Source organism: Harpegnathos saltator, unplaced genomic scaffold (genome assembly GCF_003227715.2).
Source record: "Harpegnathos saltator strain DR-91 unplaced genomic scaffold, Hsal_v8.6 scaffold171, whole genome shotgun sequence".
In the NCBI taxonomy this organism is placed as follows: domain Eukaryota; kingdom Metazoa; phylum Arthropoda; class Insecta; order Hymenoptera; family Formicidae; genus Harpegnathos; species Harpegnathos saltator.
In genome coordinates, this window is record NW_020229952.1 from 1069142 (window position 1) to 1082080 (window position 12939).

Sequence of the window (12939 nt, forward strand, 5' to 3'; positions counted from 1 at the left end):
CCGTCAGGTATCGAGCGGAGTTCTATCTGGCATACTCAATATCTCGCCCGAGAAAATACAGGCGGTCGACATGGACAGCATAAACGCCCCGATCCATTATTCCTTCCTCAGCGGAAATCCGCCGAATTACCGCGATTTCTTCGAGATCAACCCCAATACCGGAGCGGTGAGGCAGATCAAAGCCGTCGACACGACGGTAACGAAGAAGTTCGATATCATCATCAAGGTAAGTGCACCGGCGGATCACTGCCGTCTGATATCAAAGAGGCGACGTCGATGCAACAACTTTGCGCGCGAATATTCACCGGATGCTGAATGCTGCAAAGTGGGGGACACGTACGACGCAAGAGACGCTTATTTCGAGACACTGATTTTTCACGCAGTCGCGAGCGAGTGATTTTCAACGGCGAAACAGGCTGCCGCCTTTTCGCCTTTTCGTTCACTACTACGAGGGCGTCGAGTCTTTTCAACCCGCGAACTCGACTCTGTGCTCCGTTTCTCCGGTTCTCCGGTTTCTGCTCTGTAACGCTTTTGTTTCCCCTCGCTTCTTGAAGGCGGTCGAGGTGTCGGAGACCAAACGATCGGCCACTGCCAAATTAACGATCACCGTCAAGCCGGTCGACAGCAATCCACCCGTTATAACGGCATCGAATATCGAGGGTTACGTCGATGAGAATGCTCCGATCGGCACAAAGGTCATCGATAAAAACGGGAATCCCATTGTGCTCAACGTGTCGGATGCTGATTTGGTGAGTCTTGCCTTCTCTCTCTCTCTCTCTCTCTCTCTCTCTCTCTCTCTCTCTCTCTTCTTCTCCCCCATAGATTTGATCGGTTTCCACTTAACGAAGCGTGACCGAAGTGTGAATCGACCGTTTAATTTCCCCCATTGTTCACGGATAAGGTCCGCCGTGTCGGCGGAATGACCGCCGACCGCGGCCACGATTAGCCGCGCGTGTAACTCCCCTCTTTCTTCATCCGCGAAATATCCGCCTTTTTGCATTGCAGGGGCCGGACGACCCGAGGCCGGCGTACACCTTCGAGCTGACCACGACCTTCTTTGCGATCGATCCCGCCGGCGTGCTCGTCGTGAACGAGGAGAATCTGGACCGAGACCCTCCGAGTCCCGGCCGTTTCCGCTTCCAGGTGGTCGCCCGCGAGAAAACGGGTGTGGCCGCGTCGTCGCCTTTGTCGTTCGTCGTGACACTGAACGACGTTAACGATAATGCGCCTCAGCTTCCTATGATGCCGCCCATCACCGTGCAGGCGGGAGAAACGAAGAGACAAGTAACAAAGGTGGCTTCCTCATTCCGTCTTCTTGATGTGAAGTAATAGCGCGGCTATCTGCCGCGGAGGGATAATGAGCGATCCGCAGTCGGGAGTGAATCTGAATTTTTTCTCTGCTCGTCGATCCTCCCCGCGAGCTGCTTCTCTTCCCCTCCCCCTCCCCTCTTTCTCTCGTCTCTCGAATTCCACGCGATCGATCGTCGCTCGTCGTCGTCGCGACGCTTCTCCTTCGCTTTCGATGCAAACCCCTCTCCGTCAAGGGTCAAGGAGAGACGAATTTATTTCGGCTCGCTCCCTCACAGGTGGAGGCCACGGACAACGATGAGGGGGAGAATGCCGAGATCACGTACAGCATCTATCACGTGTCGAACAACGGCCTGCAAAAGTTCAAGATCGACCCGAAGACCGGCGTCATCGAGACCATGAGGAAATTGAACGCCGGCGAGCAGTACAGCATCACCGTGCAGGCCACCGACAAGGGCGGCAAGTACTCGCAGACGATCGTCGAGGTGAACGTCATCCCCGGGCCGAACACCAGAAGCCCCGTGTTCCAGCAGCCGGTGTACGAGGTGCAGGTCAGCGAAGGTGCCTCTATCAATTCCACGGTCGCCACTATCACCGTGAGTATCGTCGATGTGTCACGGCCCGATGTGTCCGCCGTTTACCGCGCTCATCGGTCTTGCTGTCGCGTCGATGAAGCGTCAGCGTTTCGCACTCGAGTTTTCGCTCTTGCCTTTCATTGCCGAAATCGCGCGACTCTATCGAAACCTGCGGAAACCTGCCGGTCACGGCACTGTGCAATTACGTAACGATTTGAGATTTGAGCGATATGCGATCACGTCGATGACGTCAGTGTAATGATTCTAACGGCAATATTTCACGCGCGCGCGGGAAAAGATGGCGGGAGGATTTTTCGACTTGTTTTCGCGTGTCGTCTGATCTTGTATTCTTCGTCTAATTTTCCTCGTTAATAATTTTTTTAAAGACTGATTTTCTTGATTTTCTCGTTCATCGGATTTTAATTTCAATTTGTGAGCTTATTCGGAGAAGAAAATGGATTATTGACAGTTTTGTAATGTATCGAGACGGTCGTTTTATCGGAAAAACACGGATATCTAAATGTTTATAACAGTAGACTGTGAAAGCGTCACTAATCGATCTTGCAGGCCATCGACCCAGAAAACGACCCGGTGTCGTATTCGATAGTATCGGGAAACGACTTGCGCCAGTTCGCGATCGGCGACAAATCAGGCGTTATTACCGTTATAAGGAAGCTAGATAGGGAGGACCTGACCCGATATCAGCTGGTAAGTCGATATCGCCAACTCGAGCTGCGCATTACAGCGCAAACTGCCTTTTGCTACGAATCAAAGCGCTCTGCAACCTTGTCTTCTCGATTTGTAATCTGGAAAATATCGACGCGTGCCTATTTTTCTGTCCATGCATAGGCGTCGTAGGTCTTGAATTTTCATTACGGTCAATTACGTTTACTTCACTCGTATCTCAAGAACGTTTTCCTGATCCTTACGAAAAAGTTTCATAATTTTTGTGTATATTCCTCGTATATACAGTCCTATTTTATTTATATATTTATATACATTGTCCTATTTTAACTTTCGCATTAAAAAATCTCGAAATCTTCGAGGTCGACGAAAAGATGTTTCAGACAAAAGTTGTATAATTTCAAGGGGACACATAAAACAACTATACTATCTTGCTTACAGATGGCGCCACTTTTGAGATATCCACTGATCATTACTTTTCTTAAATTCTTAAATCTTAAACCCCAACTTTTTATTACACCTTCTTTTTTTACCAATTAATTTAAACAACTTTTGTCTGAAAATTTTTTTTATTTGCCTAATGTTTTTTGAGATATTTAAGGAAGACTTGATTGAACTTTTTCAATTTAATTCAATTTAACTCACGATGTCCCTCATTAACTATTTGTCGGAAGAAAAAGTGATACTAGACTTTTCTGCTCTACTTGGTCTCAAGATATATTTACAACAATGGCGTCCTGAGTTTTGTTAATTTGATGATTTTGAAATTTCCAAAAGTCAGTAAGTTAACAAAAGTCAGGGTGCTGTAATAATAATGTATTCTTGAGACCAAGTAGAACAAAAATTCTAGTACCACTTTTTCTTCCGACAGATAGTTAGCGAGATATGGTGAGTTAAATATTGAAAAAGTTATCAAGTTTTGCTCAGATATTTCAAAAAATATTAGGCAAATAAAAACATGTTCCAGACAAAAGTTGTTTAAATTAATTGGCAGAAAAAGAAGATGTAATAAAAAAATTTAAATTTCTATTTAAGAAAAGTAATAATCAGTGTGAGTATCTCGAAAGTGGTGCCATTTGTAAACAAAATAGTTAATAATACAACTTTTGTCCGAAACATTTTCTCGTCGACGTCGAAGATTTCGAAGTCGACGAAAAATTTTAATGCGAAAGTTAAAACGGGACACTGTGTAACCTGATAAAGTTGTCGCGCGACGAATCGCGAGACGAAAGGATCGAAAAAGCGGACTGTAAAATTGCAATCGTCAATTCGTGTAGCTGATCAAGGCCGAGGACACCGGTGGCCTTTATAGCACCGCGACGGTCAACATCATGGTGACCGACATCAACGACAAGAACCCGGAATTCGTGGGTCTCCCTTACGAATTCTCGGTGAAGGAGGGCGAAGCGCGGAAACTTATCGGCCGCGTGCACGCCGAGGACGCCGACGAGGGCATCAACGCCGAAATCACTTACTTCGCGCCCGACGATATTCCCTTCACCGTCGATCCCGAGACCGGCGATGTCCTGACGAAGATAGTACTGGACTACGAGCAGAACGACGTGAGTAATCGCCGCCGCTGTGTCTCAATCGTCCACTTTTCAGCGAAGAAGGTGCGCCGCGTGTAAGGGAAAACAAACGAAGGAGATTAATTTTCCGCGAGGTAACAGTAAGCTCCTCCGCACGTGGAAACGTCACGTCGGAATAACGGAATCCGATGATGGAGACGTGATCTCCGCGAGTCTTGAAATTAGCGGAAACTTTTTCAAAAGGTCTTAAGACCTTTTAATAGTGCCTCTCGCCTCTCGAAAGACTACGTTGACGGGCACGTAGCGCTTGTACCGCTTATTAAAGTCGTTCATCGTGGACGTAATTATGCGGCTCAATCTCGAATCTTCCGAGAATACTCCAGCGCTTCGCGCCAAACTTACAGAACGCGATCGTTCAAGAATATCGCGTGACGGAGAGACTTTAGCTTACTGCGCCATCTAATTGCGCGAGGACGCTGGTTACCGGTGGATTATAATTGCGCCATTGTGCGCGACCGGGACAGAGGAAGCGTACGTAAGGTGCACGCGCGCGAATTAAAGTTTCTCGCGACTTTGCTTCGCGGAAATGTCGCGTGTTGGGTGGTACCGGCGTAATTCGACGTACGACATATGATATGAGCGCAGCTCCCCCTCCTTCTTCCACTCTTAATCGTAAAGTCATCAGCTTTTAGCCGTTGGAATTGTCTTTCTTCTGCTGCGATCACCCTGCGATGAACGCCCACCACGCGGCGGAATTATAAATTCTATCTCTGTCATTTGCTTGCGTGAGATTAAAATCGACATCCGCGCAGAGCTTTCTCCGCAATCTCCGAGTGCGTCAAGCCAAACGCCTCACGCGTTTCTCACGTGAATCACACAGGAGTACAAGTTTGTGGTGACCGCGAGGGATGGAGCCCCCGATTACCGTCTGGCGACCGCGACGGTCACAGTGAAAGTCATAGACGTCGAGGACGAGGTTCCGGTCTTTCACCAGAGCAGCTACGAGGCGCGTGTCAAGGAAAACGTGCCCGATTACAATGTGATTCAAGTCACGGTGAGTCGCGTGTCGTGCCAAGCGATACACAAAGCGCGGGCCCCCCCCCTCCCCCTCCCCCCGCTGATTGAGCAACAAATGCCGCGAGGCGCAAAGGCGCGACCGACAGCGAGGATCTATCGGGACTTTGATTTCAACGGGCTTAGATTCAACGGGAGTCGAAAGTCGCGCTCGGCAACGTTTCACGCTTTAACACGAGCCGTTTGTTAACGCGCGGGACGCTCGCGCGCAACGAGACTTTCGTCCCGGGATAAAGCGCTGCCTCGCTTCGGCAGCGTGTAACAAATCGAGTGTGAAATTAGCTCCGAAGTGGATCATAATAACGTATAAGATGTAATTCCACCGAAGACGCCGACGGGATTCGCTCGGCGAGAGTTTTGAAAGTTTATCGGATAAGCAAGACTCCCCCCTCGCGCGCACACACACACACACACTCTCGACTCGACTGTCAGAGCCGGCAGATAGTCGCGTAACTTGCGTACACCGACAATTCCCGTCCCCCGACTTCCACGAGGTGGAAAGGATAGCGGATCCTGGCGAGATGGTCATCTTACTCGACTTTAAAGCTAACGCGATCATTTCTAGGCCGATGATCCGGACACAAAGAAGCAAATTACATACATGATCAGGCAAGGGGATACCGAACTCTTCAGCATAGACCCGAAGACCGGAGTTATAAAAACTGTCCGCGGTCTCGATTACGAGAAGGACAACCAACACGTTCTCATAGTAGGCACCGTTGAGAACACCAGCGACTTACCCGGCTCCACCACCCGCGTTGTTGTTAATGTCCAGGTATTTTTTTCACTGTTCCGACCGAGCCCGTCGACTTTTGTCGCTCGGCTACGCCGAGATACCTGTCGTCGGTCTATCCCGCGCGTTCATCAGCAGCGTGCATCGGCCACTTCAGCGCACACGCGACACCACGCCGCGTATCGCGCTCGATTACGCTCTCAATCGCGGCACGGAGAGGCAAGGCGCACACTCTCCTGAATCGAGTCCTCCTTCTTATCAGCCGCGGGGGAGAAATCTCCCCCGAGACATTATGTTCAGGAGGCGATTTCGGCTGATCGCGCGAATTTTTCCGAATTATTTAGCCCGCGCGGCGGTGTACTTCAGCCGAAGTCATCCCGAGCGGGGACGTCTTCGCGGTGCTGCGTGTGCGCTCGTCTCTTAACCCTAGAAATTAATTCGCGGAATTACTCCGCGAAACCGGTTCACGATCGGGAGACGGCAGCGACATCATAATCGGCGTTAATACAGGTGTTACGGCCGGCCGTTTGTCGCGCTTTGATTCGCGCGCTTGTTTTTAATTCAGTTGTATCTTCTTATGGGGCAATTAATAACGTCTCGAACGGCGTCGTCGCAGGACGTTAACGACATTCCGCCGGTGTTCACGTCGGTGCCGCGTCCCATTACTCTGGACGACGATGCCCCCATAGGCACGACCGTGACCAATCTCGTGGCGGAGGACTCCGACGGCACCGCGCCGGGAAATCAGGTAGGTGTATCACTTGGAGGACGTCTCCCATCGCGCCCCCTCCCTCTCTCTCTCTCTCTCTCTCTCTCTCTCGCTGCATCGCGTATAAATTTATTTGTAAATCACGACGCGAATCGAGATCGTCATCGAGATTCATCGAGATCGCAACCGGCAGGTTCGCTACGAGATCGTCGGCCGTGGGATCGCCAGCAAGTACTTCGCGATCGACGCCGACACCGGCGTCCTCCGGATACGAGACGACCTGCGCAAGGAGACCGATTCCGAGTATCAGGTATATCGACTCTTGGTCCTGCTCTAGCTTCAGCCCGATCCGAGGCTGCTCCAACGCCGCGCGAGCAGGCGATCGCTGTTCTCTCATTTCCCCCCTCTCCCCTCTGCGACAGGTGGACGTGCGCGCGTACGACATGGGCGAGCCGCAATTGTCCTCCGTGACGAGCGTGCCGGTGTACGTCCGTCACGTGGCGACGGTGCCGCCGGAGATCGGCCTGGGCTTCGCGGAGAACTCGTACAACGTCGAGGTGCCCGAGGACGCGGGCGACAACACGCTGATAAAGATAATCACCATCATCAACAGCCACGCGCACGACACCACGCCGCTGAGGTGCGAGATTTACAGCGGCAATGAGGCCGGCCTGTTCGAGGCGAACGTCACGGAGGAGCGGAATTGCGCGCTCAGGCTGAAGAAGGGCGCCTTGGACTACGAGACGACGGAATCCTATCAGATCAAGATTAAGCTGGAGTCGCTGTCGGGCCTGTTAAACTCGGGCAGAAACACGACGATGGTGAGTCCTGACGGCGCGAGGCTGATCCTCGAATTTAAAGGCGAAGGCGTCTTCGCTTTCGGAAGAACGCTCGCTCTCTGAACGCGCGCCGAGTGTCTCGTCGCGTTCACCGTCGCGGCGAATGAGTTTGTATATTAGATGCGCAAGTGAGGGGGGGGAGCACACGAGCAACGAGAAGTATACCAGCGGAGATAGCGCGCAGCGAGGCTTAACCTGTTGCGCGCTGAAATTGCCGGTCTTCGATCAATTCCGTTGATGAGAACGATCGCTCGATCGCTCGGTCGCTTCGCAGGTGAAGATCCAGGTGCTCGACGTGAACGACAACAAGCCTGAGTTTATCTTCCCGGAGGCGAGCCAGGGCCTTACAAGGGGACGTTACTTCGCCGCTATTCCGCGCACCGCGCAATTCTCGTCCACCGTCGTGCAGGTGAAGGCCCACGACAAGGACAACGGGAAGTACGGCAAGCTGGAGTACAGGATCTTGGAAGGACGTGGCTCCGGCTACTTCGCCATCGACAGCTCCACCGGGATAATCAGGACCACGGCGACGTTCGATCACGCGGGCTCGTCCGAGCTGCCGTTCAAGTTCGACGTCCGCGTGCGCGACAATCCCAACTCGACCGACAATTACAACTCGATCGTCGCCCCGGTGATCGTGAATCTCATCGGCGAGGAGAACCTCATGATCCTGGTGGTGCAGGACGCGGCGCCGGACGCGCTGCAGAAGGAGGCCGGCAAGATAGCGAATATAGTAGAGGAGAAGAGCGGCCTGCTGATCGGCATCGACCGGGTCGTGGTGAGGAAGATCCTCACGAAGAACGGCACCATCGAGATGTTCCCGCAGGACTCCGACGTGTGGTTCTACGCGGTCGATCCGGACACCGAGGCCATACTCAGCAGGAACAGCTCCAAGGTGCAAAGGTACGTCTTCGCGTTAGGGAGGGACGCGTAGAAACGAATTATTCAACTACTCGTTGAGAGATTATCATTGAGATAGCAGCGAGAAACGAAATCGAGTAAACAGTTCGGTCTGATTTTTGAGTAAAACTTCACCGACTCGTACATCGGAATCGGAAACGAATCTTCCGTTGGCGAGCAATCGCTCGAGATTAAGTTTAACACGTACACGTATCGTCTCCCACGCAAGCGAGAGCAAGCGAGAGATCGATGCGCTGTAATTTAATTGCACGGCGTCGCGTTGGATCGCGTCCGAGAGTCGTAAGAGCACTAAATCCCGACAGATCGATCATGGAGAAAACGGCCATGTCGAACATCACCTTCGACGTGTCCACGTTGATACGGGCGAACGCCATCGACATTCACGCACCCGTGATGCCACCCGAGCCGGTGCGGACGCAAACGGCGGTAGCATTCAGCGGCGAGGTGTTCCCGTACGCGCTCATTATAATTGCCTGCGTCATCCTGATTCTCGGCATCGCCGGTATAATCTACATCTGCGTCTCTTGGTCCAAGTAAGTAAGCGAGAATTTCGGATTTCATTCCCTTCTTTTTCTGCCACGTTTCACGCAGGCGGTCTGAAAAGTTCTCGACCTGACACATACACGGCATTACAGAAACTGTCAAGCTATAATTGTATTGGTAAGTGGCATCCCTGATACAAACCTGACGTCAAATTTTATTCGGTCTGTCAAGTCTCACTCGAGTAGTAGCACCGGTTGAAGAAACTTTGTGCAAGATGGGTGCCGCATTTGCTGACAATTGACCGAAAACGCGAAAATTCGAATGCGTATTTCTCAAGTGTGTTTGGATCGTTTTAAGCAAAATAAAATGGATCTCAAGCGTCGTCTCGTAACTATTGATGGGAGAGGAGATACGAAAATTGTGCGTTGATGCGCACAATGAGCCAGGAGGGGAACGATACTCGTGAATAATGATTCTCTCTCTCTCTCTCTCTCTCTCTCTCTCTCTCTCTCTCTCTCTCTCTCTCGTTGATACAGTTGAATTTCCCATCTGCTTCGGGCTCTAAATTGCTCTCGCCCGTTTTCTGTCCGTTTGTTTGATAAAAGCGAGCCTCGCCTTGCGCGCGCGCGCGCGCGCGGGGGTATTAATTACGATGGACGTACAGAGACCGGAGCGGCGATCCCGGCTGTTATTATGGTCGCATGGGAGAGTTGCCTCGCGAGAGTATCGGTGTGAATATTCATCCGACTCGTTGAGAGCGATGCAAATTCATACTGCTCTTTATTACGTCCATTAGCTTTAATTGCGGTTTCCGCTTCGGGTATCGCCGCGAACACTTATTACATTGACGTGGCTCGAGCGACGTCGCGGCCGCGCTGCGATACTGCCCTCACGCGTCGGCCTGTCCGCGAAATGCGCAGCCCTTCGATCCTCACGGGGGAAATGTGACGTAGGTACAAGGCGTACAAGGAGCGAATGCAACGTATGTACGTGGTGCCGCGGTACGATCCCGTTTACGTGGAACCCAATCTGAAGGAGTACGAGACGCAGGTACTGCAGATGAGCGTGCCGGTCGACGACAACGACAGCTACAACGATCTACAGTTGGACTTCAGCAACAAGAATCACGCCTTCAGCCTCGACAACGTCAGCTACATCACCAAAGATCACGGCGACAGCACAGGTAATCCCGAGTGGATACCGCGAGACTCGCTCGTCAACGGTAACACACATTGTAACATTGCGTTGGAGTGAGAATAAATGTACGAAGGATACGAAGGAAAATCAGCCCCGCAACTCAATCCGACGCGCGAAAACCGCCCGGATCAAAGCCAGCAAATTCACTTTTGTCTCTCTGTGCATTTCTTTCCCCTCATCTTGCCTCGTTTCATCGACCTTCGTCGAAAGACCGTGCAATCGATCATATAAATCATACAAATAAGTCCGAAGGGAAGTTTCTCGTACGAATAGAGATATGTATCGATTTGCGCGAAAATAAATAAAGAGACATCAATCTCGATCGACGCGCGGCGGTTCGCGTCCGGCCGAAAGTACACGGTACGTTTATGTGTCATGTTAAGGTCAGCAGAGTCCCGTTAGCTCCGAGGCGGCGACCACGGCGCGCGCGTCCAGCATCGTCGGCAATCACGGCGACACCAACATCCACTCCCTGCGAAGATCCACATTGGGCCGTAAGAATCACAGCGCGAGCAACACGAACACCCTGAACAACCGCGACGCGACGCCGGTCCTGAACCCCCTGTACAACCACGGCGCAGACCTGCTGAGCCCTAGTCCGTCCAACGACAACGTCACCTTCAGGGAGCGGAAGGATTACTCCCATCTCGGCTTCACGTATCTCGGCGAGCAGAGCCCCGTCGAGACGACGACGGAATTGTAAGTTACGCGCGTGCTCGCGACGACGCGCGAACATCGATCACCTCGAAAGACTGTCGCGGAATCTCACGCATATCACAACCCGGGAGCGAATCGCGGACACGCAGCTCTCTCTCTCTCTCTCCCCTCCCCCCTCCTCTCTCTCTCTCTCACACGCCCTGTCGTCCACACCGTGGTGAACACTGTGATGAACGTAACGCTCCGCAGATCGAACCGCCGGCGATCCTAAGGACACTCCAAGCGCCCGGCAATCCCGTGAACGGGCCAAACGCTACTTCGCAGCCCGGGGCGCGCCACGACGGAGGCGCGGTGGACTGTTGTTCCTCCGCTGTGTAACGTCGAGCCGGAACTCGGGCTGAACTGAAAGCAACGCGCGCGAGGACGCGATCGATGATCGACGGAACCGCGACGCGCGCGCGGCCGGTTCCTCCTTCGAATACGTATCGGCGAGCCGTAAAACGCGTCCGAGAGCTGAGCGCGCGAAAGCTTTCAGACAGCCCCGAGAGGACTCCCGCAGCATTCTTTCTTCAAGCCGCCTTTCGCGGGTCATTTTCTGAATATGCGTAAGCGCGCGACGTTCCGCGGAGAATTCCCGTCGGGAATTCGCATTCTCGACGAGAGCTACCCCCTATGTGATATCCGTAAAAGAGAAGTAATATAGGCGTCCGCCGGACGCACAATGACGGGGCGAAACGAGGCCGCGAAAGTATCGCCCGAGCGAAAGAACGAGCGTCGCGAGTGAACAGAGGCAGCGAGGGGGACGGAGGGGAGGGAGAATATCGTCCTCTCGTGCCGGAGGTAGTCGATATCGCGCACCACTCGTCGTCCCTCTTCGTGCCCGTCGCTCGCGAGTCGCTGCGGTTTCTCTTTCTTTTTTTCTGTTCTTTCGCGCTCCCTCGTATTTTTTTCTTCTTCTTACCTTTACGCTCGCGACACTTTGCGCCGACGAGCCCGCGACGAGTCGCACGAGAAACGTCCGGGCTTGCTCGTAAGTTACTGTCCGATCGCGCAGCATCCGTGCACGATTCTCCGCGCACGGTGGCAGGCGCGAAGGGTGCGACGGTTTGCGATCACGTGTCGACTGCACGACGTCGACTTTAGTAGGAGTCCCCGATGAAGCTACGAGTCTTCTCTCTCTTTCTCTCTCTCTTTTTTTTTTATACGGACGGTGTATGTACTTGTGAGTGTGTGTGCTTGCATGAATCTCGTCCGAGGTCTGCGAACCCGAATCTGCGAGTGATCTGTCCCGTTCTGCCCCCTCCCCCCCCCCTCCCCCGTTGTACTATAATACTTGTTAATTTATACGACTGCGTTTGCTCATGTCACGACTACCTTATCGTAATCACAATTAACCGACGGTTAATTACATACCTACGGATTACCGTCCGACGCGCGCGTCGTAATCGCGTAATCGCGGCACCGCGGAGAGCTTTGCGACTTCGATTCGCGACTCCTCCTCGCACACTTGTTCGCACTCTTGATCGCGTCGATGTTGATCAGCGACCACGCCGGCAGAAAGAACGACGTCATCGGCGCTTAAGCGCGCGTTGGCGGCGGTGTAAGTGGCGAAGCGGGTAACTTAAGCGGGCAGCCGCGGAGCCGCGCGCCGTTTGACTTCTCTGCGCTGAATTAGACCGCGCGAGCGACACGGCGTTGTTGGGAGGATTTCATTACGATACGACTTGATTGAACATACGTGTCTCTAGTCGTATAGCGGGTGTGGCCACTGCCGTACAATTGCCGTGCAAGTTGCGTTTTACATGCTGTAAGGGAAAGAAAACAATAACCCGCGTATGCGATCGATAGTGTTGAGATCCTTGCTCGTAGTTGTACAATATTTAAGCGTGAAACCTGTAAAAAATTGTTAATACCTAATAATAAATTTATTATATTTACATAAACACACAGTGTGTGACTGTTGATGCGACGCCCAGCCAGCGGCGTTATTGTATAAACGTTAGCTCGGCGTCAGGAAGCGTCGGCTCAGGTTCTCGCTCGAGTATCCGCGCATTTCCATTAATTAAGAGCGCGGCTCCGTTGCATTCCCACGTAAGATCCCCTCCGCGTACGTTTCGCACGCGTGAATTACGCGTAGCCGCGGAAATGTACGCGCGCGGGATATAATTTCAACGAGAGCCTCCAACGTTATCCTCGCAACTCGGCCGCTCCGATGATGACGCATGGTTCC

The 12939-nt window shown here is 52.4% G+C and overlaps 1 protein-coding gene across 4 annotated transcripts in view; it reads left to right on the plus strand.

Moving 5' to 3' along the window:
• The window catches only part of Cad99C (cadherin 99C), a 143102-nt gene extending 130450 nt beyond the window's left edge, over positions 1-12652 (plus strand). For 3 of the 4 annotated variants that reach the window (XM_011154852.3, XM_011154853.3, XM_011154854.3), the window contains 15 exons: positions 8-226; positions 555-749; positions 1006-1293; positions 1587-1904; positions 2451-2591; positions 3845-4129; positions 4977-5150; positions 5736-5945; positions 6520-6651; positions 6806-6922; positions 7035-7433; positions 7726-8354; positions 8675-8905; positions 9809-10038; positions 10436-12652. In XM_011154852.3, the coding sequence (XP_011153154.1) occupies positions 8-226; positions 555-749; positions 1006-1293; positions 1587-1904; positions 2451-2591; positions 3845-4129; positions 4977-5150; positions 5736-5945; positions 6520-6651; positions 6806-6922; positions 7035-7433; positions 7726-8354; positions 8675-8905; positions 9809-10038; positions 10436-10755 (3888 nt within the window). In that variant the 3' untranslated portion in view covers positions 10756-12652. The remainder of the gene's footprint in view (positions 1-7; positions 227-554; positions 750-1005; positions 1294-1586; positions 1905-2450; positions 2592-3844; positions 4130-4976; positions 5151-5735; positions 5946-6519; positions 6652-6805; positions 6923-7034; positions 7434-7725; positions 8355-8674; positions 8906-9808; positions 10039-10435) is intronic. The other variant, XM_019845182.2, reaches the window with a different exon arrangement.
• Positions 12653-12939: the final 287 nt, after the last annotated feature.